General features: G+C 42.7%; 3 protein-coding genes across 4 annotated transcripts; 1 reads left to right on the top strand and 2 right to left on the bottom strand.

Annotated features, from left to right (window-relative positions):
• Nucleotides 1-1,447: 1,447 nt before the first annotated feature.
• On the bottom strand, nucleotides 1,448-22,592 carry LOC128309642 (autophagy protein 5). 2 transcript variants are annotated; one of them, XM_053046076.1, is made up of 7 exons: nucleotides 22,368-22,592; nucleotides 22,197-22,296; nucleotides 22,024-22,129; nucleotides 21,827-21,951; nucleotides 21,662-21,759; nucleotides 20,186-20,300; nucleotides 1,448-1,801 (listed from the first exon to the last, which is right to left on the bottom strand). In XM_053046076.1, exons 1-7 carry the CDS (start codon nucleotides 22,515-22,517, stop codon nucleotides 1,689-1,691), a joined length of 807 nt encoding a protein of 268 aa, XP_052902036.1. In that variant the 5' UTR covers nucleotides 22,518-22,592; the 3' UTR covers nucleotides 1,448-1,688. The 2 variants fall into 2 exon arrangements, with proteins under 2 accessions (XP_052902036.1, XP_052902037.1); XM_053046077.1 differs by having other exon boundaries at nucleotides 20,195-20,300.
• A 1,310-nt stretch (nucleotides 22,593-23,902) lies between these two features.
• LOC128296900 (delta-like protein C) lies at nucleotides 23,903-26,542 on the top strand. The gene is made up of 5 exons (XM_053032424.1): nucleotides 23,903-24,013; nucleotides 25,224-25,521; nucleotides 25,600-25,791; nucleotides 25,939-26,130; nucleotides 26,193-26,542. The coding sequence occupies exons 1-5, from the start codon at nucleotides 23,903-23,905 to the stop codon at nucleotides 26,540-26,542; spliced, it is 1,143 nt and encodes a 380-aa protein (XP_052888384.1).
• A 36-nt stretch (nucleotides 26,543-26,578) lies between these two features.
• On the bottom strand, nucleotides 26,579-27,594 carry LOC128296901 (protein lethal(2)k10201). Its single transcript, XM_053032425.1, has 3 exons — nucleotides 27,425-27,594; nucleotides 27,154-27,355; nucleotides 26,579-27,088 (listed from the first exon to the last, which is right to left on the bottom strand). Exons 1-3 carry the CDS (start codon nucleotides 27,592-27,594, stop codon nucleotides 26,714-26,716), a joined length of 747 nt encoding a protein of 248 aa, XP_052888385.1. The 3' UTR covers nucleotides 26,579-26,713.
• Between the last annotated feature and the right edge of the window lie 242 nt (nucleotides 27,595-27,836).

The following is a 27,836-nucleotide window of genomic DNA, read 5'->3' as shown; positions in this document are numbered from 1 at the left end:
TTTTTATTCATCTGTATATGTTAATGTTATGATCATATGTTGTACTATGTTAGAAAAAAGTTATGTGATTAAATATATTTTTTTATTTATCGGAAGAACGGCCGGGACCGTATAATATGATTAAATAATAAATTAAATTAAATTAATTTTCTCAAAGTCATCAAAGTTATAATAAAGCATTGTTCGAAAACATGTTTTCAACACATTCCAATACTGTATGGTGGTGAATGTCAACATGAATGTATGTTAATGTACATACCTAAAAAAAAGGCAAAAAAATGCAAATACCTCACAGCATAACTATACGAAAGGTAACAAAAAAGCATAAATGATAATTAATAAGTTATGCAGCAGTTTACTAAAAAAAATAGGTGAAGTTGGCAATTCTGCCATTTGATACAACGTATAGATTAAAAAAAAAATGTAGAAATAATAAAATTGATGGTATCATGCCTTCGAGCAATATTACATGCCATTGAAAAGCGGTCAATCACCTCAGGACAGGTTTATGGCACACATATGAAACTATGCCCCATCTGCCACCTAGGTTGATCTAGGTGAGAGAGACCCAAAAAAAAAAAATACCCCCGGAAGCTGCGAAAATTATCACCCTCTTGCAAAACATAAATGCAAATTGCTCACTCAATGCTCTGAAAAGCATGCTTACGGGTGGTCTTACATGCGCTATACAAGAGTGTTACGATTGTGGACAACTCCAGCGCGTGCTACTACGCGAATAAAAAGTTAACAGTATTTGCGCCAAATAAAACCCCCCAATTGCTGTCATCATGAAATTATGAAACAAATATTTAATATGACACATTAACCGGGAATCATATTTCACCAAAACCGAGAACGCCCCACGAGAGCCCACTTTCTTTCCCGCCGCCACGTTGGCAACGCATTAAAATGCACAAGAAGCAAAAACAAAACGGAAAAGCAAATACAAGAAGAAAAAAAACAGCGCATAAAAACGAACCCCGCTCGAAAGCGCGATGGAATAAAGGTAACTAGCCGCAATGCATATATTTTACCTTCTTATTATGACAACATTAATGGTGCTTCTCACCGTGCCTGTACTGTTGTATCGGTACTGCATCCGAGGGCGCGCAGGAAGCGTGGCGCGAAAAAGAGAAACGATAATCGTATAATTAGACATAAATGTCAAGCAAGCAAAAGGCGGCGGCTCCAAATGGCGGCGACCCACGAGAGCGACTGCGATCACGGCAGTGAGATACGGGCGCGGTGAGTGAGTGATGAGACTCCGTCCAGCGGACGTTATCTCACGATCGTCTCACCACATACACCGATGGTGCGTTGGCTCACGGTTGGGCGCGTAAAGGTGTTCACTCCCCATTGGGGTTTGAAGCGACACAGGTTCCATAGTGTCTGGCGATCTGACGGGAGACTGGGCCGGTGCTCTGCGTGGGAATGAATATGACGCCATCCGATCCTGGAGTGAACACCACCGGAATGATGAACGGTGATCATTTCGAGCCGTTACCCCCTTTTCTCAGGTTGAGCGTGTAGTAGCCCAGTACGCGGCGCCAGGCAAAAACCGATAGAGGCAGATGGGGGAGAAGACGGATAGCAGGTTAAGAGGGGTAGAACGATGATGCGGCAAGCGACAGTATGACGACGGGGGTTGATCACGGGTTTTTTTTTTGGTACGCCCTTACACCCACCCTTTAGGCGTAGGACAGACAGAGATGCAGAAAGTTGTCCGGATAGCTGAGGTGTTCCGAGAGCCACTGGAGTGGAGTCGATTCCGGGACCGTAACGCCATGGGTTCTTGCCTCGACTGTGGATGAGAACGAAAAGGATGGAACGATGAGCAGTGGTGCATCGGCCACACACTGGTGACTTGGGGCGGATGGTGGTGGTCCATTCTGAAAAGGCAAAATCAAGCTCCTCTTTCGGCTGGTTCTCCTCAAGCTTGCGGGCCCAGCTTGCCCCAACATAACCACGATATCTTTTCCAATTAGGATCTCCGCCTTGAAGAAGGAGCCGGAATGAGGAACGGACCGATACGAATAAAAAACCAAATCAAACGATCTAAGTATGTTCCAAATATGGAACCAGAGAACCGGTTTGTGACAATGTAGAAATTCTTCGATTCCTTTCTGATGAGTAAACATGTTGGCGAGAGTTGTAGGTTATCTCGTTGGAACGAAGAATGGAAAACGTTATAATAAATTACAGTTTTATTAGCTATAGCAACATATAAAACAAAATGGAAATGATAAAGGAGAGTATAAAAATGAGAGTTGCTAGCAGAGTTGATTAGGGTATGGGGAAACATGTTAAATTTACCATTCAGTTAAGAAATTTATATATGTCTTTAAATATCATTGAGACTACGACTTCAAGGTAGTTTGCATGATATACTACAACAAAATAGGAAACTTATACAAAATATTAAACAATAAATGAAGTGCCTTAAGTGTCTAAATCATCGAGGACACAAATTGATTTAGAGAAATTTAAGACTCCAAGGATTTTAACACATTGTGACTAATATTGTTCTGTTTTAGTTGATATTGTTGGGAATGAGTTGAATCCTTGGAAGAATATAAATTTAATGTCGAATATTTTGACTTATAAAGTTCATTTACTCTACGGTTCGCGGTGAAAGTGGTTGGTGAAGGCCGGTTCGGCAGAACCCTACAACAGCAAGACTATCATAGGGCGCAATAGTTTTGTAACTTATTGTAAATATTCTGATCAATTCAGAAAGATGGGACATAAAACACGTATCAGATATTGAAGAAATTCTAAACCCTTCTAAGCACTCTTTTCATCATTCTCCGTTTCCAAGTTAATCAGCATCCCCGTCAACAATCACCCATCGGTTTTCGGAGGAAATTATGATATTCGAGAGACCCCAAAACCCTTTAACCAACTCCCAAACATAAACACATTTAGGGGTCCACAGGGAGGCGAGAACGCGTTCCGAGAAATTCTTAATTCGTTATTTTCCTTATTAAACAGTTTCTCCGCGCTCGCAACTCGGGAACATGATGGGATCCGAAATACAAAAGGGTCGTGAAGAAAGCGAAGATCTTTGGAGGATTTTTTGGTCTGCCACCGGGAGTGGAGTGGCGTTTGGGCAATGCGCTCCTTTGAAAATGATTTAACAACATTCCGGACGACGACGAGCCTGCCATGACTGTTTTAGCTAGCGGAACGTCCCCAAGGAATCTCGAAACGTCAAACAGCGCGGTTAGTTCTGTTGCTCAGACTCATGTGAGCCACGCTGAGCTGATGGGTTCTTAGCTCTTTTTTTTTGGACCACTTCAAGCCCCACCATCAAGTGTAAAACGTGCCGTGAGATGGTTCTTGTTGCCCAAAACCGGTCTCCAAATGGTCCTATACCTCCCCCTTTCGGCGCAGAATGGAACGGGCGAAGCTGCGCCAAAGGCTCGTCAAAGAGCGATTAGAAAATTAATAAACCGACCGCGGATACCTCATTTATTCCTCATCTCCGCCTTGAGGGTACTTCACAACGCCACAACGCAACGTCCGAAAGCTTCGTACGAGAGGATGAAACGATCGAAAATTGCTTTGAAATGAGTTCACCATGTACGGACCCCGTCAAGCGTTGGCAAGACCAGCCCAAAAGGAAAGACAAATTCCACAGAACGGAGCGAGCGATGATGGGTACCAGATAGCAACCGAACGACCGAGACGTTGAGGAGCCCAGAGATCGTTCTTTTTTTCATCAATCCTTCGGTTCCTTTCTGTTGACGGTCTGAGACGGTCGGGCCTATGTTTACGGGTTAGTGTTAAGCGTGTGTTAATTTTTAACAAACTTTCATGGATTCAATGGTCGGTCGGATGACGCCACCCTGGTACACCCTGGATCATTCTATGTTTCTATTTTTTGCACCGGCGGCACACACATATTTTTTTTGCCTTCCTTTCCTTTGCTTTTTTTTCGCACACCTCGAAAGCAATTTAACAAAAAAATATGTTAACATTAGAAAATAACAAAAACAAAAATGATCAAGATTACCTCAGCAAAAGTGGCCCTACGTGTTCCTTCTTTTTCCCCCCTCGCTTTAGTCACTTGTGGTTCATTTCGCACCTTAAGCTCTCCTTTTTTGCTCCTCTTGCCCTGAAGTTCCCTCCGGATACCTTTTGAAGGGACAATGGAAATCATTCAAAATAATCTCCCATTTCTATCCCCCATATCCCCGCCGGAGATCTTTTTTCTTGAGGTGCTTTCTCGAGACCGCGCGCTACTTCCAAGAAAACCGCACCCATTCGTATGGGGTTCTTCATTTTTTTTTTGGGGGCTGATTTAAATCCGCCGATCATTCTCGGCCTGATTGCCGTTTGGAAGATCCTGTCAATCGGAAGGTGCGTTTTTATTTCGGGGAGGCCGGGCATACCATCAGCAGCATTGGCGCATATTATTTTTAGCTCTTATGCTCCAGCCGGGCCAGTTTCTTGACACACCAACAACAAGCTTCTTCGGTTTTTTTTTTGCTTCGGAAATTGGATTGAATGAGTAACTTGTTTTTTTTTTTGGTTGTTGCCTACTTGTGAATCTGTATAATTCATTAGAAGGCTTTTGCAGGATCCGCGCCCCCAGAGCGGGTTGAGGGTTTGATCCACCGGGGATGAAATTGAAAACATTCCATTCACCATCCGGTACGAGTGTGGAAAGGAATGTTTGGACTTGCACACAGTGCACCGTTTCTTGAGGTTTTGAAGATCGAAATTCTTTGCCTCAGCGAGTGTGTGGAATGTTGCTCTATTTAAGTCATCTTTTATAAGAGGAATTTTCGTTTAGGTTATTATTATTATTGATAATTTGAATAATGGGCAGCGTTTAAAGTATCTTAAAAAAATATTTATCAGTTTTTGATGAATATTTCTGATGGATAAAATGATATTCCTGGATAAATAAAAACAAAAACACGCTGATAACCATAAAAGTAACTGTTAACTTTTAAGATCTTTTAAGCTTTTTGTTAAATTTCTCTTTGAAATTGCCAATTACCTCAATATTACTTAATTAATCGTCAATATTACGTTCAACTGGTTATGTCGGCAATACAGGACATCACAACCTCACCAATCTTAATTCAATTCTCGACTGAATGGTGACGTCTCTGAGATAGCTATTGGCTAAATCCACAGAGAAAGAGTTGAAATGACAGTACAAATGATGGAGGGTATTTGGTCTAGCTCACTGACTCTACTGGAACGAATCCCATCTGGATCTCTGCGCTTCTCCCGAATGCATGATAAAAATGAGCCATTATTTGCCAATGTGAGATATGCTTTTCTTGATCGTAAAACCACGACGAAGAATAGGACAGAGAGTAGTTAGGCAACGCATATTAAACATTATAATAAAAACAGCTGGAAGAATCAATTAAAAACTACAAGAAGTTCCTTACAAAGCTGATGAAGAACAGGTACTACTGGAAATACCTAAGCGATAAGTACAATGTAGAGGTTATCTCCAAAACTTTCGATCAAATAAAGACAAGAACTCAGAACCACATTCGTTATCGTTTGAATATGGGCCTGTAATTGTGTGGAAAGAAGGATGAATTCCTGGATATTGATAACGTTACGTTACGTTACGTTACGTTACAAAGTCCTCTAAACAGCTGACGGTCGAGCGCCGTCGTCAGCCAATCACGGTCTTTCTGGTGGTAGCATCAACGCCATCACTCCATCTCTATCTAGGCCTGACCATGTGGACGACCTAAAAGGCCTCTCCGGGTTGGGTTGTTCGGTGTCATTCTCATGACGTGACCAACCCACCGGAGCCTGTCAAATCTAATCCGCTGTACGACAATAAGTTCACTGTATAGCTGATTTAGCTCATCATTGTAGCGGCTCCTCCATTGTCTTTCCACACATACAGGGACATAAAATCCTTCTGAGCATCTTCCTCCCGAATGCGGCTAAGAGGGTTCCTTAAATTTTGGACAAAATCCATGTCTCAGAGGCGTATTTGAGCACAATGATTACACTGAAAAATACTATAACGACCCTTTTGTTAGCGAGTTCTAAGTTTTTAAAGATGCGTTCATGGATTTACCAGAAACATCTTCATTAACCTTCAGGGCGAATACTGCATGAAAAGCTTGTAGACATGCCTTCTTCGTATTAATCGATGATTACTCAAAATTAATCAATTGCTTATGCTGGGCAAATAAGTTAATACCAAAAAATGCGGATTTAAAAACAATTCCGAAAAAAAACATTCTTTCAAGCCATTCATAACTTGCTTTTCCTCACCGTGTAGGACTCAACTAGCGTGACAACCTGAAACGTCGGGTGTCACGCACCTAAACGCCTTCCATTTCTTCTGTATTGTGTGGAAATTTTACTTTCCGCTCATGCATCCGCAACGTACGTCATTTCAAGACCAATGACCACCAGCTGACCAGCTGGCGGGCGCACAGTTTAGTCGGCAAAACCATTCACGTCAAACCTCTTCGCCGTCAGGTGAGCGGTACTCGAGCGATAATGACCGGTACAGTGCGTTTAAAAATAAATATAAAGTTCTCCTTCCACCAAGGGTCGGAGACGGCAGGGGTACATCCCCATAGACGTTGCTTGGTCGACACAGAGAGAGAGGAGATTTGTCAAAACGACACAGTGGAGACGGTGGACACATATGAAGACACAATGTCTGCCACGACTGCGATGACGATGGAACCAGTAGGGAGTGGAGAAGAACTTCCATCTTTTCTTGGTATTCGCCCACCCAGCGGCGGAATCTGGTGAACTCGGTTCACACGGGGGGGAAAGTCGTCGAAAGTAGAAAGGACAATCGTAGGACGATTCCCATTCTGTTCTTTAACTTTCCCTTTGTCACGTTGAGTAGACGGGAAGGCTCGTCCAAGTTCGCCCAAAAGGTGAACACTGGACGATATATTTTTTCGACCAGTCAGTAGCTCGTGATCGATTTTGAAAAAAAGCCCTTTTCCAACTGGGCAAGCACCTAACATCGGTACCAAGCGGGACGGATAGTGTCCGTCCTGAGGATGGGTGTGATGTGATGTACACCTCGTACACGTTAGTTTGATGTACGTCAAATCGTTGACCGTTGTCGCACGGCCGATGGTTCGGTGGTGGTGGGTATGATGGTTGTTGTCGGTTAAGATGATCTATTTTCGAAATCGACCGCACCCCGTCCCCCTCTTCGCCCCCTGCCAAGCGGAGTCGCTTTTGTATCGCAAAAGACGTTTGGACGGAATTTTTCGCGGGCCTCAATTTGTCTGTAATGTGCCAAACACCGCCACCAACCTGCGCTGATTGCTTCGGGGCAACCGAACGACGCTTGGGCTATAAAGGTGGGTGTGTCCTCCGGCGTCCACACGCAACCCACAACACCGCATCGCATCCGAAGGATATTTTGAGACCGATTGAGTCACCGTTTCACTGCCACTCGGAGCAGAATAGAAGACGAGAAAAAAAACCGTCCCAACCACGCCACACATCACAAGATGTCACACGGATACTGCTGCTGGGAGGTTGTGCGGATAGAGGATTCTGGTGTTTTTTTTTCTTCTTTCGATTCTGCAATTACGGTTGCCAAAATAAAGCGAACATTCTCAACGCCCCAGCTAAGGGGGCCGTAGCTGTGCCTTGCTCCTCATTGGGGCGCCGCCCCGCTTTTTTGCCATACACCTTGCGCCGGAGGTGCAGCATGTGCAGCTGCATGATGCAACCATGAGGCAATGCGCCATCTTATCGACAAAAAAAAGCCTCCCTAATGGGCGTTGTGTTGCTCACTAAAAGATAACAAAAAATCTCATCAAAAAGGATTAATAGTTTGATTGAGAATTACTTACTGCAATTAATTTTAAAAGTTCTTCATTATTTCATATTTATTAAGACCGCACAGGAAATTGTTTGTTAATTTGAACTTATTATTTTTTTTAAGAGTAAAATAAGTACAAAATATAAAAAAAAAAACAAATCTTATAATCAGTGGCCTGTTGTTGTTCTGATTGTTATCGCGATGACGGCGATATCTTCAACAGTACAGCAGCAGTGTCGGCGGCCCTGCCATCATGTGTTACAATCCACTTTTAGAGCTGCATCAATCAACTACAATCGACCGGATCTGCACTTAGTGCCCCATTTAGCGCCCTCCTCCACCACCACCACCCAAAACCAACCCTTCCCGTCACCCCGTCATTTTAACACTATTCGGGTTTCTAATTCAAAATATAAAGGAAGAAATAAAGAAAACAACCCCCAGCAGATGCTTTTCGCATGAGGCGATGCGCGTGACAGCAAGCAGCAACGTGATAAAAAAAATCCTCTACCCAAGGGATCGGTGCCAAGAGTTGCCAAGTGGGATGGGATTCCGATGCGTCTTTCAGCCCGTATGAGTGGGCAAAGGAAGAGAAAAAAAAGCAGGAGAAATACCACGCAAAATAAAATTACCCCAAAAGTACACGCTAGGCGATGACGTTCAGCGGGAGGGAAAAAACCAATGATGGACAGCACAGCATTGAACGTCACAAAACAGTTATCTAAAAAGAGTGCTTCCTAGGTAGGGTTAGTTTCAGAAAGTTTTATGTACTTTCCTTTTAATTATTGTTAATAAACCACAAAAAGTTGTGTGGAAGTCATAAAAAGTTGACACTATAACGAATTTCCGTCAATCAACTACTCAAAGCATTTACTATACAGTGAAATGCCGATTATCCGGGTGTTTGGATTATCCGGGCTACTAATAACTGACAGCTCCAAAGGCGAATAGTAACTACAAATCTGTTGACGATATCATTGTCATTATCAATAATTACAGGGTTACTTACTTCTCTTTCAGGTTAGAGAAAAATCTCAATGCCGAAAAAGAAAATAATTGCATCAAAACTTGATAACACATAACATTAATTAAAAGCTTAAAGATTATGGGCAAGTACATTACAGCATATTGCACACAATTAATTGAAAGGTTTAACAAAGTTATGAAATCAACCGCATTACATTAGCGCAACATCAATGTGACCGATTGCCCACCAAGATGCGTTTAGTGGCCCGGTTTTATATTTTTGTTCAATTTTTGTTTCGGTGCCGTTTTCTTTAATGGGCGTTTAAGCTAAAATTTGCGCACATCAAGGCGGCAAAGAACAAAGTGAAAAACCTTTTGGCTAATTAAAACAAAACCAGACACACACACACACAGTGTCGAGAACAACAACAGCTTTCCCTTTCACATTCGTCCCTACTTGGTTGGCTTGCGCTACACGCGCTTGTTGATTATCGGATGCGGATGCCAGCACAGCCCAAACGCCGAAAGGTTTCGCAATTGGTGGGTTTTGGGTAAGGAAGAACGCGCTCACGCACCTCACCGTCAGGCAGCTATAGTGTCAATGCTTTGATCAGCAAAAATGCGTTCAGTTGAAATCCGTTCGGTTTCGCTTTCGGTTTGCAGCTGCATTTTTCAATTGCATGCTAAGTGCATGGCGATGATTGACGATCGAGCGCCATGCAGGGAGGTTGTTGGTTTCTGTTTGCAGTGTAACACATTCGATGGAAGCGAACCGCGCGTGGCCAACCGCGTTGGCACTGCGAAAAGGCTCTCCCCGGGATGCAGGGCTCTCTGTGCACCGGCACTAGGTGAACGTGTACGGACGTGTTAATTCGCACGCACGTTGAAAAGACGACCCCCTCCTGCTGGGCTTTGTATTTTCGTGCACATTTGTTGCCATTGGCCGTTGGTGGGGCGACACGATGGCTAATCTCTTCCGTTTGGCAGTGCTGCGCACTTGTCTTGTCGCACCGCACACCGCGTTTGAGCGGGGCAGCGCTGATGACCGATTAGGTCATTGTTTTATTTCGCGCTCGTGATGTCAGCCCATCGAAATGTTGGCCACCGGTTCGGTTCGGTTTGCTTTTTGATACGGTTTGCGTGTTTATTTTTTTTTTACTCTCTCGTTGACCGCACAAGCAATATTGGGGTCCGCGCTTGCGGCAGTGAAAATCGTGCAAAATAACCCCCCCCCCCCTCCCTTCCTTCCTTCCCGTTTTAATAGTAACGCAAACACACCCGGGTGCCTATCTGGTAACTGACAAATCGTCCGCATAGCCCCATGTGACAAACAAACGCCACACGAGTTTTAGAGCAAATTCGTTCCACCCCTATCGAAAAAAAAATGATGATGATGGAATCGGGCCACACAATCGGCGATAAGGGAACCGCTAATGGCGCCAGGGTAGTAGTGTTTGCTTGCTTCTTGCTCGTTCGTTCCTTAATTTCTGATACCGCCGTTCCCGATAACTGGGCCCCCGCGGACGCAACAAATCAGGAACAACAAAAACCATCGAGTGCGCTCCAAAGTGCAACCAATACGTGCGATAAGCTCTGCGCAGACTGACCTATACACACCCTCTAGTGGGCCAACGAGAGCAATGCTTGCTTCCGCGCGGTTATACATGCAGTGTAACAACGTTTACAAATAATCATTTTTTCAAAACAGTTCCACCTTATCACCTCGATCGATGACGCTTTTTTTCGGGTGAAACGATGATTGCCAATTTTTCTCTTTTTTTTCTGTGGATGTTTGCAAAAGGGAGAGTGCAATGTTGCACATTTGGTCCACAGTCGGGCGAAGCGATTGCAATCCAATGTCAATGTTTGTGCAGCGTTTGTTTGCTCTTCTCGCGTGATGTAACGTGATCAAGTATGATGAATTGTCCTTGACGGGTATGAGCGTTTACCGTGGGAAATTTCAACTCAGCGAAATTATTTATCGTTGAAGTATTGGAGACAAAAGATGCCTAAAAATATAACAAAACAATTATAGAACTTGAGGTAAATGGTTCAAAATTACTGCTTGAAGTACACTTTTTAATGTATCTCCAAATTATAGTCCTGAAGAACAATATCTTGTCACTTTTTGATTGAGTGCTTCGCTCAATAAATTTGCTTACTTACGGACATAGCCATTGCTTTTATCACTTCGCGATTTTCAGGAGTATTCAGGAGTCCTTTAAATTCCTACAGGTTTCCTCCAAGCAGCTCACGGTCGAGTGACGTCGTCTGTCAAACCAATATACCAGGACATTCTGGCGGACAACGCCATCACTCCATCTCTACTTGGACCTACCATTGTTGCCTCTGTCCATTTGGATGAACTAAAAGGACTTTACGGACTGGGTCGTCATTCTCATGACATGACCAGCCCACCGATGTCTGACGAGACTGATTCGCTGTACGATAGTCAACTTGTCATACAACTCAGTCGTCAGTTTCGTCAGTTTTGGACAAAGTCCATGCCCAAGTCCAATAAAAATCTTCTAAAAAAATCGATCACATAAATCATCAACTACTTCTCAAATATTTGTTGTCCAAATGTAACTAGAGATAAAAATTCTTCTCGTAAGAATATTTGATCCCTATCCATGTTGTCTTCCCCTTTTGTATGTTTACGTCCTTTTTTTAGATGATTTAACTTAAATACATCTTCTCCATCTATAATATGCGCTACTTAATGCTTAATTTGCCGTGAATTCCCCAATTTATTGTACATTCTGTTTCGTCTAGGAACTTTTCCTTTAAACAAAGACACTGATATTTAAATATGTGACAACTTGCATGGTACTTTTTAATATGTGTATGCAATTCATTACAACAATTTGAATTCCAAACACCTCCAATTCCAATCCTTACTCATTACTTCGAGCACTTATAAGAAATTCATGAGCAGAATATGAAGTTCTGGAATAACATTTTAATTAAAAAAAACATTTTTGTATGAAATGTACGTAAAGTGTTAAAAACAAATGTTCACATTAAAAATCATCAATACTTACAGAAACAAATAAAATTAAAATCGAAATAAATGTATGCGTTCGTACAACAATTTTCACCACTGTAACAACCGTCGATCGATGACGGATTTGCAATTAAAGCAAGTGAGATGATCTATTTCAGCTATGATGGATAATGTTGCGCGGCAGGAACGTTATCGCGGAACGAATGGAAGCACAAACTGCGTCGTTTGCAGATAAAAAAACCAAAGCAAAACAAGAACCAATGTTACGTGGAAAACAGATAGCTTCTTTCGAATGAGTCACGTGATAATATAGCAACAATTGGCTGCGGTGTAGAAGAAAGATTGTTAAAAAGATATCAAGTTCAATGATTTGAAGTATTATAAGCCTTTTCAGATCAATAAATAATAAATAAAGAGCTTTAAAATGGGGGTACTTCTGAGGTTCTTGGGATACTACATGCATCTGAATTAATTATCACATACGCTTCTATTTTTGGAACGTTTGAACGCTTCGCAATATTTCCCAATAATTGTTCTCCCAATGTTAATATACCTGTTTTAAATCTTTCTTTTCCCTCATCTGCTCAAACCATACCATAAGCTAGCAGCAAAATACTCTTCCATTCAAGCGTGCGTAGACAAAGAGGCACGCACAAGCGAGTGGTCACATACCTCCCACGCCGTTTAAGCATTTTGAAGATGCGTCAGACATTCCTCAGCAAACGACCTGAGATACAACAACGAAAAAAAAACAGAATACGTGCACAAAGCAACACATATGCTCTCTGCACGGTGCAAGAAATAATAATTTATGCAAATTTGCTCACCGACACAAGAAAAAATGTTCTCTCCCAAATGGCCCCCGGGGGCCGGAACCTCGGGTCGGGTATTGTTCCGAACTGGAAAACCGTGGGAGACGCTGGCCATGAATGGCAGGTACGGGGTACCGTACCGTTGGCCGGACGGTTCGGCCACAGCGCCGCAATCCGACGCACTTTGCACCGACACTACTCGAAAAGATGGATTTGCATTTTTTTTCTCCTCTATGCGACCGACTCGTCCATCTGCAGGTTCTTCTCGGTACCGTTGTTGTGAACGGAGCCAGTGCACAGTCGGCAGGTTGGGAAAGAACTCAAGGATAAAAAGGGAATCGCAAGCCTCAAAGCAGGAAGATGGATGCGGGGTTTCTTTTTCACCTCCGGGAGGTACGAATGCCTTCGATTGCCCGCAGGAAATAGTTCCCATCTCTGCGCCAAAAATCATGCCCTCCAGCATAGACACGGCTAGAAGGCAATAAAGTCCATCACCACTCGCATTTCGTGCGAGGTGCTGAGGTTTAATTTTTGGGCGAATGGAAAGCACCGGGTTCTCGAATACCTTCAAAAACCTTCCTTTTGCAAACAGGCGCTCGTCGGTGAAATGGACGAAACAACATAAAACGGCCCGCGTAGGATGCGCCTGTTGTTCTTTGGCCGCCGGTGCATCCTCTTACTTTGGGCTTTATTTATACATTTACGATGGTAATAAAATATTCACACCTTGCTGAATAAACAGCAGCCTGGTTTCGGAGGCGCACACACAGGTACCACCGGTGGATGGACACCGAGCGAACAAACATCGTGTGATCCTTCCTCCAGGTGAGGGTCATCCGTTGCACGGCACCGATCAGGACGATCCCTAGAAGATCCATCCCTAGTCCTGCTTTTCTATTTCGGCTTTTCATTACACCCGTGCAAGACACTGGCCGCCGTCCTTCGGTTACCTTCTTACGAAAAACCGATCTTTTGTTTTACGATCCTTCCGCTCATAAGATGCGCTGATGCTGTTTGTGCAGCCAGTGGAGGAAACAGAATCGTTACCGCCGACCGCCGGGATGCTGGAATACTTTCATCCTCTTAATCGTCCTTTTTTGGGTTTACCTGATCCTCCTAAGACAATATTTAACCGCCAACACCTAGAAAGTGCCATCCCAGCTGGCACGTCTTGACACAGGTACGGGGATTGCGGGGAACACTTTGCATAGACCGTACTTAAACCGGGTTCCCATAAATCGCATCGGCAGGTTCGATGATTGAGTGTGGAAAAATAACAATCATCAAGGTGTCAACGCGCAAACAAGTGTTCCTCTGTGGCCTGCAGATGGCAAACCGTGGGATCTTACCTTAATATAGGCAATAAACACAACACTCCAAACTGCAGACCAGCTGGCAATTGGGAAGGATAGTACATATTTTGCACGTAGCAATTATATATTTGAAATAGAATGCTATATCAAGGATCAGCATTGTTAGGCTAATTTCGAATTCGAGAAGAGAATAAAAAAACCAATACGAAGTGAGTTGTATCAGTAGATGTGGCAAAACGTCAGTTGTGAGTGTTCTAACGGTGAACTAGATCACTAGATCACCGTAGATCTAACGGTGCAGTAGATGTTCAGTTCCAAAGAGATATATGGAGATACAGCAACAACTTTGAAAATATTATTTTACAGAATTACTTGGTAATATTGTTGCGAACAACTTGCGAATGCTTTTTCGACAATGTCCTATAATATCCGACAAGATAATTCCATTAGATTAAGTTCCTGGTGAAAAAGTTCCTGGCCTGTAGATGCAAACTTTGGAACAGTCACAAATCCTTGGGGAGCATGATCAAAACCTGAAGTTTTTGGAACTAATACCATCAGAGAAATTTAAGGACGCCATAGACGTCAAGGAGTGCGAACCTCCAGTTTTCGGATTTAAATCTATCAGGCAATCACAAGTATCTCTACAATGATTAAGAGGTGATTGCTTCAGTGGAAATACGAAGGATTTTCGTTGGTTCGTCACAGTTAGTTAGTATTTCAACTACTGCAACAAGAAATTATGGATTCGTAGACATTTAAGTATAAAGTCACCTGCATTAAAAATACTTGGAAATTCGTATTAAAGAAGTCTCTTTTGGATTGTCAGAGGAGAGAATCTTCATAGAGAACCCACATCCTTGCCAAGGATGCCTGTTAAAACAGGAACCACCATGGTCAGGGAACTGCCCGATTCGCCGGAGAGCCTACGGACGAACAACTCCTCAAGCCTCAGAACCTATGCCGGATGGCCCGTTAGGACATTTACGTCAGCGAATATTAAAGAAGTCTAAACGATTCGTTATCCCAAAGTTCGCGGTGATTACCCGTATTGATATTCGTTTTGTGTTTAAGATCTCCATTCTCTTGGTTCTTGTAGATGTATATACATCGTAGATGCATAATGTCAAGTATTCTATATGAAAAATGTTACTGATCCGGCGAGTAACCAGATTCTTCTCATACTAAACCATCTATGTACTCCTAAAAGATCAGGGTTTGAGATCACTCTGCACTTCTACTACAAATCTGCGGTATATCCTCCTATGCAAAGTGAGATCTCTGTCCATACACGCTATTTTCGAATTCAATCGACCTTTTGACATATAAGCTTCCGGTGCGCATTTGGTTGATGTTGGCGTCTATAATCTAATTGGGCTTTGCTCGATTTTCTAAAACTCATCCCAATTCTTCCAGTACAATGCAGTGTCCCAATTCAATTCCTTTGCATCCTAAAGATCTCAGAGATCACATACAACCTCCTGTTGCGGAATTTAAATCAAAAGTTTTGTGCAAATATTTAGCACTGGTAAAACACTTCCTCATTTCCGTACATTTTGTTTACCCTTAATTAATTCCGCCAAACATCAAAAGCACCAGGTAGTTCATAAATCAGCTCAGAACCCACCAAAATCCAACTACCGGCCGTTGTAGGAGTTCTTTGGTTTTACGTGCAGCTGATCATGAGCAGCTGAGCCAACAATCATCAACCCGGTAATAATTGAGTAAGTACGTGCGATATAAAATTACCCAAAGAATTCCGTGTCCCGCGAAATCTGGGAATGCCGTGCTATTTTCGAAGTAGATCACGGCACAGGAATGCAGTACAAACACACACCTAGCCGTTGTGGGATGTTGTGGCATCCTCGGAATGCTGGGGCGGCAAAACCCTATTGAACCGCAGCAGGGGCGACTTGGTGGTGGTGATGTGGAATCACCCGCACCCGCTTTTTGAAATTTATTTGTTTGTTTGCCGGACGAAAAAATGCCACCAGAAATGTTTGCATTAATTGAATTCACACAACGAATAGAGATCCGATCCATCTTCATCCTCGACCGGGGGTCGACGTCACTCTAGCGGGTAATGAGACGGATGCATAGACGGATACGACGACACCCAATCAGCGCGGTTGTGGAATGCTTGCCTCGGTGTTTTGCTGGGACAGTACCCAAAGGGAACCAAATATGTAAACTGAAGGGTTCGCTCTACGCAGGGTACGTCGGGATTGTGTGCTCAGTATCAGAGCGGGTCACGCGGCCGTAGAATGTTTGCGAGTTTTGTGCTATTGCCATAAATCAGATATATTATAAAGCAACGGTGCAACAAACAGTGTACCGTCGTCAAGCTATCCATCGACAAATCGTACCGCATATGCTGCGAATGATAAATGACTAATTGATAGATGACTTGACTTGCCGAGACTATGACGTTTTGGGAAGGTAGGGGTATTGTGCATCGCGCTCGAGCATAGTTTCATCAAGTGCTGTGAGTGTGCCTTATCGTCGATCGTTACATACATAACGCGAACGATCAGCACACGCCCCAATCGGACCATCGGTGTGTATGCAAAGAGCTCTAAATCAACAAACAAAACTGCTTTAATAAACACACACACTAGCCGGTGGAGGTAACAGTTTCCCCCAAAATTTTCCCCCACCATCACACACCTTGAGGGTTGTGCCGTACCGTTCGCGGATGGGGTTGGGTTTGGTTTTGCAACACCCAAAACGATCCCCCCACCGCTATATGCTAGTGGATGCGAACGAATCGATGAACTGATCCCCATCCCATTCGTGTGCAATCGATGAACAAGGGTAAACAAATGCACGGCCCTCAAAAACCTGAAGCTCACGTAGAGGACGAATGTGCGCGCTCGATGATGGACCACGCGACTCGCCGCCCTGACTTGGCTATCTCGTCGTCCTGTGCGGAAGAACCCGAAACACACACACCTGACACTTGACAGGTGACGACCGACCGGTCCCGGGGGGGAGCCCGTACTAGACATGAAATATTCAAAACCTCCGTTGGGGAAGACGTTGCAGCAAGACGATATGGGTACGATATCCGGGGGACAAATTTTCGCTAATTGATTGTACGTGAGCGTACTAGTAAACGCACTATTCTTTGCAAAGCAAAATACAAGAAGAGAACACGCAACGGAGATGGAAGCGGCAGAGCAGGAGGAGCTAATGAAATCGCACACTCAATCCCCAAACAGGCCCACGGCGATGGTCCGCGTGCTGTTCTTAAACGTTTCCACCAGACACCAGGCTCCACGGAAAGAGTGATGAAGTCGTCTCGATTGACCACCATCAATTACTGCATGCGTACTCAGTCACCGATTACTTATCATCCTGTGCTTCACAATCGAGATCGGAAAAGTTGAGTCATTGGTGATGGATCGGCGAAAATTTTCAGTGCTGTCAAGCGTATGATATACGCGCACGATCAGTCATTGCCACATTTGCCTGTCAATCCACCGCCACACAATAAGCAAACAATCGCGATTGAGACACTTATTGCCAGCCAGCGTTGAATAATGTCGATACGATCTGATTGCAGTAGGCGGGAAAGTGAAGAAAACGAGTCCCGTTCATTAAATATAATTAGATAAATGATTCGATGCGATCTAAAATTGATTAGACTTGAATGGTTGAGTGAAAGGCTTTGATGAATGATGTTTGTGTGTTCGGAAACACGCACATTATGTACTAAACTTGTCCAATTAATTGAAATAGGACAATACTTACGCATGATATTAAAGAGAGACCTAACAAAATTAATGCAATGCTTAGACACTTAGCGATGTCAGACAACTTTTTAGCATAGTATCGTAGTCAGAATACCACAACTCTCAGGAATTAATCTTGCGTTGGTCTAAAACTCAATACTACAGGATCTCTGACAACCTCTGTCCGTTGGAATAAACCCCGTTGTTGGAGTAATAAAAATACCAGAGCTAGTAAGTGTAAGTGTCGTCGTCATAAAGCATCATGTTGGTCCAAGATCATACTCAGTACAGTACTTTGACATGATTCACATGATGATCCTGGTTGTTGAGGATGGCTTTGCGTTCAGGATAACTAATAATGCAGCTCAATAATTATTCCCTACTGATAGGCCGCTTCTCTGTGCTCTGTTTCTTAAAAGGGCCTTATTCAAGATTTGCCGAGACTTGTCTTCTTTCTGTCAGAATACCTGAGGGACAATCTCCAATAACTGCAATTTGAAATATGTCAAGATTTCGCTGTCTCGCTGAATAACTCTGAAATAATCATAAAAATATAGATATATTTCCTCGAGATTACTCATACGTTGATCTAAAATGCAATTCTACAGGATCTCTGACAGTCTCTGTGCGTCAGAATATACCGGGCTTTAAACAGGATATGGTGGAATTAGTCCTTTCAAGTGTCGCAATTCTAGAACGTCAACAAATGTTGGCCCAAGATAATACTTTCCATGATCTCTATTCTATATTCTATTCTTTAGAAGGTTCTTACTCAAGATTTTACGACTTCTATTGTGATCCTGTCAGGAAACCTGATGGGATATGTGCTCAGAAAATCAATCAATTTCTAATAACTCAAGAATAACGTCAAGAATTCGCCTGAAATACTCCAAAAAATTAAGAAAACCTGGCATCCAATGGTGTTCTCTTGGCCGATATCCTTTTTTAATGAGGTTCTGAAACAACACAACAATTTCTTAAACACTCTCTTTCAATATTCATAAAACTCAGACACCACGTTGTGGTACACCCAGTAAGTGTAAGCTATAATAAATTGTCTCATAAAAATACACACGGTGGATTTGTTTGTAGCAGCTAAATAGCAAACACTATCGTGTCTAACTACTGGCCTTCTCGTCGTCACATCGAAACGGATGCGATCGCACCATCCTAATTGGCCATAAAATACATCAATTCGTGCCTATAGCCTCTAAACGCACGCTAGCAGCTACAGCAACAAAACGACCGGAGGGATGGAGACCGCATTACTACACATACCCTCGCTGGGTCTCACGCGTTGCGCCCCGTGCGCTTCCTACAGCCCATGGACCAATCGCAAAATTTCGGCACACGGCAAACAAATTTGCATACACCACGGAGCGAGCGATCCGGCAAATCAGATCGCTTTGCTTTGATTCGTCCGCCGCAGCTAGTGGGAATAGCTTCCAAGGGGAGGGCAAGTGTGCTGAAACCTGGCCACACACGGCATAAATCCGCGAATCGAGGGACAGCGCTAGAGCGCTGCCAAACTGAGCGAAGCTGATCGAAAACCATAAAAGAAAACGTATCACAAGTATCGAAAAAGAAGACAACTTTAAATACATAACATAGAAATAATCGTCGCTCGTTAGCAATATTAATGAGTCGCGGGACACATTTAAGACAGCCGACCGTATTCCGTACCGCACACCTGGTTGGTGTGAGGTGAGAAGCAGCCGGTGCGATGTGAAAAATTGTACATCATTTGGTATTCCGGCCGGACGCGATGGTAAAATTCGTAAACAAAATATCAATTTTGTCGATTGAATCGATCGGTTCGTGGTGCGATTGTGATGGTACACATATCGCTTCCGTCCAGAAGGCGAGCGGATACTTTTGTCACCCGGGTTGTGACAAGTGTGAGAAAATTAGCCATCCCGATTGCATCGTCTTTTGCCAACCGTAAGCCAGATGTCCAACGGAGCTACAAACACCGATAGCATCTCCTCGGCTGTCTCCGTGCTGTCTCGCATTATTTCTATGTGGCAACAATGCAACGCTGTTCCAACTGACCTGAAACGTAATGCAAAAGGAAATGTGAACCCCGTTTCAAGGATATTCCACAGGGGAATGTTGTGGAACTAATTACCCGTACCTTTTCCAGTACCTGCCACCGATTGCAGGGTAATCCCTAAACGTACGCACCATCACGTACTGCAATATTATTGTCCTTCGCTCGACCCATTCAATTGCCCATAAGGATCCCGCATTCGATTTTTCTTTTGTGACTCATAAACAATAGCGCCCCCTGTTCGGACGTCGTTACAGGACAGCGGAAAACGCCAATAATTTCCACAATGCCATCCCTTCGACTTGGGTGCCACTGGCACATGAATTGATACAGGGCCACCAGGGCAACAGCATCACAATAACCAAACACGAAAGAAAAAAGGCTGTTGCAAAAGGCAAATTGTTTGGGTATCGGTTCATGCCTGCGTACTGCGGAGGGAGCTTGCAATGACAGTGGCACACGAGATGGGAAGAATATCGGCAGCATAACATAACAAAGGAAAGCTAACCTGACTTACCTGCCTTCCTAACAGGTGCTGAGAAATCGTCCAACAAATCCTGCAAAAGACGCTTCTGACCGGATGGAGTGCTGGGTGCGACTAGTTTTTGCTGGTACGTACCATCCTGCCGGGGAAGAGAAAATTAACAGCAAATGATAATTAAAGTGGCTAACGGTTGACTGCATTCGTGATCGTACGATAATTGTGGAGGTTTGCGCTTCGTTCAAACGCATGAGCATTTTGGCACTATACATGCTGACGATTTCTTCATGTATCTTATTTACGCGAAACGTAATAAGTAATAACGTAATAGTAATAATGTATACGTAAAACATATGAATCCATTACATACTGTTGCTCAGTTAACAACAGCTAACGAGAATCTACCAATAGTTCGATAAGAAATTTCCTTAGAATAAAATTATGTCCTAATTATAAGAATTTAATATTTTTTTAATGTTGGCATTATGAAATTCTATAAATACTTCAACAAATGAAATATTTTCAAACGTTTATATACAACAATATAACTTAAAAATTAACTTGTTATATGCACATCAAGTGAAAATGAATGAATCATTTCATCAAAGATCTTCAGGGTTCTCCAAACTTTTCTGTCCACGTGCCCCATTGGATGAAACTACTGTCTTTCAATTACTCAATATCTTATATATCCATATATACTGATATTGCTCCCTAGATAATTTTTTTATGCAAATTGTAAGCCTTTTGCTTTAGAGAATTAAAGCATTGATTCATACAAAAACTGTTGAACTATATTACAACTTCAAAGCAGTTTGATATGTTCTAAATTTTAGCAATAGCGTTTAGAGTCGCACTGGTAGCTATCGAGGGCCGCATGGGGCCCGCGAATTGTAGTTCTGAGATCTTTAATCTAGACTTTTCAAAAATTCTTTAGCAACCCTTGTATTATAAACTTTTGTGCATGACTTGATGCAAAACATATTTTTTACTGACCAATTATATGATTCATTCCTCGTTCGTTCCTACTTTTTACTTTTCACTTGTATTCCTCTTTTTTGTTTACTTCAATTCTTTAGGTTTTCTTCTTTTTTCGAGCTTTTATTTTGTGTTTGTATTTGGCATTTTACTGTTTTGTTACGTTATATTCTTATTTTTCTCTAATTTAAACCAAATTTAATACCAAAATACAGAAGCACAAGAATAATGTTTCTTTAATATAGGAGGTAGCTTATAATCTGTGTGTTTGATAGACTAATGGACTAATAGAGTCCAATACACGATTGAAAATTTGAAATTGGGTAATTAAAAATAGGAATTTTATATACAAAATTACACGAACTGTCAAAATTTCGCGTATCTAGACTTCACATAACTCGAGAAATAACTGTGTAACATATCTTTGCAATGCCAATATATGATAGATTTAAAGTCAACACAGAAAGATTAGATATTGACTAGAATTGCATTATCTTAACTACATCTAGACATAAATCATCTTACCTCGGCATAACACCGAACTGGAATGTGTTTAAAGCCGTCCTGATCGGGAATAGGTTCCATCAGCCGTCTATTGACAGCCCAGAACTGGTCAAATTTATCTAAAAATGTATATAATCACAGTATCAAATCACACGCCCAGCAATCAAAAGCTATCGTATGTCTTACCGTTAACTAATCCTAACCATAGTTGATTGTGATCTTTCTTTTGCATTGCGGAAACCACTTGACCGCGATGCTTCAGTACATCGGCTTCTTTGAGACTAGACATAAAGTGCGCTTCAACAACTTCTCTGTAATTAGAAATTACACGTGCTAGTAGTAAATAACCCTCTTTACGCCTTTCCCAATAACCCAACACTCACTTGTTTGGACAACGAATAAGAATATCGTCTGGGAATTTGGAAAAGTGTACTGTTACGTGCCATGGTAATGTCCCATCAGTACCGACGAGCAAATCGTACAGAACACCTAGAACAGGAAAAGAAAATTAATTCAAATCACATATTTTGCGATGTAACCTCGATAAAACACCCACCTATAGGGAAGTGCCACTTCAATGGTGTCCCGTTGCTGTCCATCCACATTTCTCCATCTTGCAGCTCGTTCGATACGAATCGAAGAAAATGTTTCCGTACCTAGAACGAAACAACAAAGCCAATAGATTACACCATGCAATCCTACAGTATATCAACCGCAGCGCGCTTACTTTATCAGTAACGAGCGGAAAGTAGCTCAAGCGCGGTATGAGCAGAAAATACTCTTCCGGCTCGACATCGGTTTCGTCTGGCGATAGCTTAAAGTGTACTGGAATTTTTCCCTCCCAAATTTCACGCAATATTTCGCGATCGTTTGCCATGGTAGAGAGGTATTCCTACGCACAACCAAACACGTTTACTGCATGTATTCTTTGGGTTTTGAGCGGTAAAACCTGTGACCGATGCACAAAACACAATCTGCTTTTCTTTCTGTGTTCTTTACTTTTTTCTAAATCGATTGTTGTTTTGATTTCATACTGTCAAACGGGATACAACAATGTGTCCGTTTATGCGGTATCGTTGAAGTGTCGAAGCAGAATGATTGAATTGGTCGTTGAGTTAGCAGGGCTGTAGAAACGAGAAAATGTTTCAATCGTGATCAATTTTCTAACAATTAGTTCAAATTCGTATGATTTATGTTTAAAGACTCGCAAATCTTTTTCAATAAACTTCGGAAAAAACATTAATTTTGAGAGATACATTCTCGATTTCCAATTATTGTTTCGTTGAAATAGTGTAAGTTCAATAAATCACTGGAACAATACAAACTGAAGTTTAACATAATTAAAATACTTCCATTCTTTCTACTTCAGTTATGTATGTAAAAATTCAAATTAACAGTAGAAATCAAATTAACAGTATCAACAACTACACAATTGCAATCTCGTCATTTTAGATATGCTTACATTTCATTAATCTTTTTTAGTAGTTTTGCTACATAATTTAACATAAATCTTGTTAATAAACACAGCTTCAATAAATTTTAGACGTGAATTGATACACGCATCATACATTGCTGGTATTGCGTTTTGAATGGAAGACTGTTGAAGCTTTCATGTTGCCCGGCAACGAGCAACGTGCATTGCATACAAATAAGTACGGAATTACCAGAAATACAGTGGTCGTAAACTTACATAAATGCCTTCTAAAATTACGAGCACGAGGTAAAGTGTACCTTGCGTTCTACAAAATTCGCTTCTTCTTGACCAATTTTCGATCATAACTTTAACAAAGCTGATAGTACACTTAAATACTTTACAGTTAACACTTGCTTTGAGCTAACGAACAAGATCCTAAAGCGAAAATCGAGTTGCTCAGCTCTGCATCCAACAAGCGTACCACGATGTGCAGGTGAAAGCACGCGGCAAGAAAGCAAAAGCAAACTAACATTCGAACAGAAGAAATTGCGTACACCAAACCGCTGCAGCAAAACCAATTCCCTGTCGACCCAGACTATGAAATCCCTTGGTTCCACCGCTACCATTCGAGCCACGAATCGTCAGTCGCCGCGCAAACTACGATCGGAGTGGATCAGTCTGTTGTGACGTTCTATTGCAAGTCTCCAGCCCGGTTTGGGGTTGGCTTTTTTGTTGTTGCTTTCTTTCATCTCCTCGTTCACGGTTAAGGTTAACGTTCGCTGATAGTTAACACAGTTTTTTTTCTTCGATCTGTTGATCCTCGGCCCCCGTTGAGACAACGTGAGATCATGAGTCACAATCATTACTATAGGATCGTCGTCGTCGGTGTGCTGCTGCAGCTGATCACCCTCACGTCACCCGCCGGTGCTGTCCGTTACGTGCCAAAGTGGAAGAAGCAGGTTGAGTGAAATTATGCGCTTTGACTTCTTGCTGCTAGCTTTTTACCGATCGCCCGTCACCGATTGAAACGGGGCGGACCTGCGTGGTCCGGTCGCAGATTAACGATGGCAATGACACTGATCCTAGATTTCTCCATTAGCACTAGTGACCTCAGCTCATTCGCAACCAGGCAGAAATGTGGATAGTAAACAAATGTTGGCCCATTAATGGCCTACGGTTGAGGAAAGTGCAGAAGACTACTGTCGAAGAGAAATTTTAACTGCAACCGGTGGAAAAACTACACCATAAAGCTCTCTCCGTTCTCGTGAGAAATGTGATCGAAGAGGGCCTAGAACGGTGGGGCTTCCGGTTATGGTGTTATGCTGGTCGCTTGCCCGTTTCGTTGGCTGCCTGTAGTCGCAGCCTCCCGAGCGGACTACATACGTACATCGGAAGAAACCCGTTATGTTGTTATGTTTTTCTTCCATTATCCGATTTTTGTGCTCGGTGATGGCTCGCGGCAAAAAGCAACGGTTTAACACAGCTAAGCAGCGTGCGAGATGCGTGAGATTGTTTTAATGGTGCATAACAAAAAAAGAAGGCTTATCGCTTCTGCAAACTTATAACCAGTTTTGTATCACTTGCAGACTTAATTGCAATTGGTTGTGATGTAATGCACGAACGCCAATAATTGTTAACCGTATGCGAGTGCCAAGAACTCTCAAGATGCCTAAAACAGATTAAGATTGTTGAAATAATGATTAAATTGAGAAGTAAACACAAAAAGAGAGCATACATATGATTATAGAACAGAGCTTTTATCTATTTAGCATCAATTTATAGCGAAAGTTTGAAGAGCAAATAGAATTCAAGAATTTTCAAAAAGAGAATTTTAAGACACATGGCAATTCAAGGCACTCTAGAATTTGAAAATTTTTAAGTTGTCCTAAGTGGAAATATTCAATATTTTTGAAAACTTTTCATTTTTAAAAAAGAAAAATAATATTTTAATACAAGGAAATTACTTTAAATGAAATCTTTTAACAACTTTTGATATCTTGTTGGTACATTTTAACTACAGTATATTTAAAAGAATTTCAAGTATTGGAAATTATTATTGGAAGCTGTAAAAGCTACTTCATTTCATTAATTTAGCAATTGCATTGATAGAAAGTAGCGAATAAAGAGAATGAAATGAACCTTGATTGTGATTCACCGTTTTCTTTTCAGGCCTGCGAACTGCCAACACCGCAAAACGAATACTCTCACTACGTCTGTGACGACAACGGTGACGTAAAGTGTCTGCCCGGATGGGCCGGCGATCTGTGCGATGTGCCGATCTGCAAGAAGGGTTGTGATCCGCTCCAGGGTTACTGCAAGCGACCTGGCGAGTGTCGCTGCAAGCTAGGCTTTTACGGTGAAAACTGTAACCGGTGCATACCGCTGCCCGGTTGCCAGCACGGTGGCTGCCAGGTGTCGTTCGAATGTGTCTGCCATAAGGGATGGGACGGTATCTTCTGCTCGGAACGTAAGGAGAAGCTTGAATAGCTTGTAGGACTTCCTCTCCAAGGGGATATTCATCTCGATTCCTTTGTATTTCTGATAGCGATTTGCCGTTCCGATTGTCATCCATCGCGTGGATACTGTGAGGCACCGGGTGAATGTCGCTGCCGGTTGGGATGGGCTGGACCGACCTGTCGTGACTGTCAGGTGCTTCCGGGATGTATGCACGGAACATGCACGAAGCCGTTGGAATGCAAATGTCTACCAGGGTGGACAGGAATACTTTGCCAAACGCGTAAGTTTCTTGGAAAAACTTGTAAACTTTCTATCAAGCTGTAGTAGACGAGGGTTTGACGAGCCTGAACTAGTAGACCAGAGAGGGACTAGACGAGATTTGTTAGAGAGAGACCGAGAATCTAATCGTCTTCAATTTGAATCCTAGCAATCTGCGCTTCAAACTGCAGCCGGGAACATGGATATTGTAGACGTCCGGGAGAGTGCCGCTGCAAGGTTGGTTGGATGGGACAGGAATGTGCCAAATGTCATCCGTATCCTGGCTGCGTTAATGGAGACTGCCGGCGACCGTGGGAATGTAACTGTAAGCCCGGATGGGGAGGAATGCTATGCGATGAAGGTGAGTCCTGGCGAGGGTCCTTGAAGGATTCACAATTATTAGCGTCCTATTTCCGATTCCAGAGCTGAACTACTGCGAAAACAATCCAGACACTTGCCAGAACGGTGGAAAGTGTAAGTCGTTGATCAAAGATGATGGGTCCTATCGGTGCGAATGTCCTACCGGTTACAAGGGGCGTAACTGTGAGATTCTACCCATGTCCATGATGACTTCGACGAGCAGTAGTAGTACGGAACCATCCACTACTACTACCACGACCGATGCGTCCAGCAGCGATGCATCGTCAGAATTGTCGGCAACAACGCTCGCGACGGAAAGTCTAGAAACGTACCGCAACTCATCGCAATCGGCAACCAGCGAAGATTACCTGACCGATGAGTACAGCTCGGAAGATCTAGACAACGAAGCCTAATCCACAACGTGCGCTTTTGTCGGACCAGCCGGGCAGTTGCACTTTAAATTCATATTATTTATTTCACTTTACTGTACTTAACGTATTTATAGTTGTTGCTACCACAACGAAAATAAATTGAGCGGAGAAATCCATTTTTTAAACCATCTAAGCCTGTACATGCCATGAGTTTTACTCACGCGGAAGACTTTCCAGCATATCGATCACCATTTTGTTACTTTCAAGTATATCACACTTGTTGCTTTTCGTTTTAACCGCCTTAAACGTACGCGGCTGCGGATGGCCAAAGGAGAAATTTTTCCTACACTTTGGTGCGAGAGGTTTTGTTTCCGTTTCCAGAACGGTTGTTGTGTTGGATCCGCAAGCAGTTGCACTTTCCGTGTCCATCGGTACGCTTGTTTTCGTGACCTTGCTTGCTTTCAGTTCACTTTGCGTTTGCTTGTCGAAGCGGAAGTTGTGCGGGAACTTGTGCTCCCGTATGCAATGATCTCTGCGCTCTGCGGGATCTTTACTACGTTCTTTGCACTCTTCAAGATAGCAAGCATACTGCAATAGAGTTAAATTCAATTAGCCGCGATCAAATTTCCCATGGAAAAGTGTTTAAGCCTTACCATTGGTCGGCTGGACGCTTGCACTTGTGCGGCAAAGTATGAATCGTGCGTTTCGGAAAGATGAAGATCAAGTAGATGGGCATTCGGGAGCGATTTTTTACACTGTGCACACGTATAGCGATGCTGGGCATTGTAATGAAACTCGTACTCAATCACGGATTGGCAGAAATAGTTACAGTCGGGAACATTGCAACTTATCTCACTGGAAAGAGAAGCGAATATAAACTATCGGATTCGATTCAAATCGTATCAAATTCTATGGCATACTTACACATCTTCCGGTTCAGGGTTGGTCTGCGGGAATTCACTTAAAACACCGAGTTTAACAAATGGTTTGATGTAACCATTCCCTTCCCGAAAGAACTCATCATCTTTCGCACGATGACCAACTGCGTATCGTCGCAATAACTCCAGTACCGTTGCTTTAGCAGTAAACTCCATTGTTGCACACGAGTTTAAATCAAGTATAGTATAGAATACGAAAACTTCTTTAACTATTAACAAACTTTTGCCTTCCTTGATGTAGACTCTTGAGCACCAGCAAGTGTTTTTGTTTGCTATGTTTTCTTTCCAAAAATGCCGGCGAAAGAGATGGAGACGCCATCTGTATGGCAACGTCTCTTTTTGTCAAAGCTGTCAAAGTTCGGCAGTGTTCGTGTCCGCTGAATAAACAGCTGTTTGTT

This window comes from Anopheles moucheti, chromosome 2 (assembly GCF_943734755.1).
Source record: "Anopheles moucheti chromosome 2, idAnoMoucSN_F20_07, whole genome shotgun sequence".
In the NCBI taxonomy this organism is placed as follows: domain Eukaryota; kingdom Metazoa; phylum Arthropoda; class Insecta; order Diptera; family Culicidae; genus Anopheles; species Anopheles moucheti.
The sequence above is the reverse complement of the archived record's forward strand: the minus strand, read 5'-3'. Positions and strand labels throughout refer to the sequence as shown.

Excerpts from the sequence above, each read along its gene's own strand:
- LOC128296900 (XM_053032424.1), top strand. The coding sequence starts at position 23,903 with ATGAGTCACAATCATTACTATAGGATCGTCGTCGTCGGTGTGCTGCTG. Across the intron at positions 25,522-25,599 it reads CGGTATCTTCTGCTCGGAAC|CGATTTGCCGTTCCGATTGT; the intron begins GTAAGGAGAAGC and ends TATTTCTGATAG. Across the intron at positions 25,792-25,938 it reads AGGAATACTTTGCCAAACGC|CAATCTGCGCTTCAAACTGC; the intron begins GTAAGTTTCTTG and ends TTTGAATCCTAG.
- LOC128296901 (XM_053032425.1), bottom strand. The coding sequence starts at position 27,594 with ATGGAGTTTACTGCTAAAGCAACGGTACTGGAGTTATTGCGACGATAC. Across the intron at positions 27,356-27,424 it reads AACCCTGAACCGGAAGATGT|TGAGATAAGTTGCAATGTTC; the intron begins GTAAGTATGCCA and ends TTCTCTTTCCAG. Across the intron at positions 27,089-27,153 it reads AAGCGTCCAGCCGACCAATG|TATGCTTGCTATCTTGAAGA; the intron begins GTAAGGCTTAAA and ends ACTCTATTGCAG.
- LOC128309642 (XM_053046076.1), bottom strand. The coding sequence starts at position 22,517 with ATGGCAAACGATCGCGAAATATTGCGTGAAATTTGGGAGGGAAAAATT. Across the intron at positions 21,952-22,023 it reads CTTATTCGTTGTCCAAACAA|AGAAGTTGTTGAAGCGCACT; the intron begins GTGAGTGTTGGG and ends TTCTAATTACAG. Across the intron at positions 21,760-21,826 it reads ATGGTTAGGATTAGTTAACG|ATAAATTTGACCAGTTCTGG; the intron begins GTAAGACATACG and ends ATACATTTTTAG.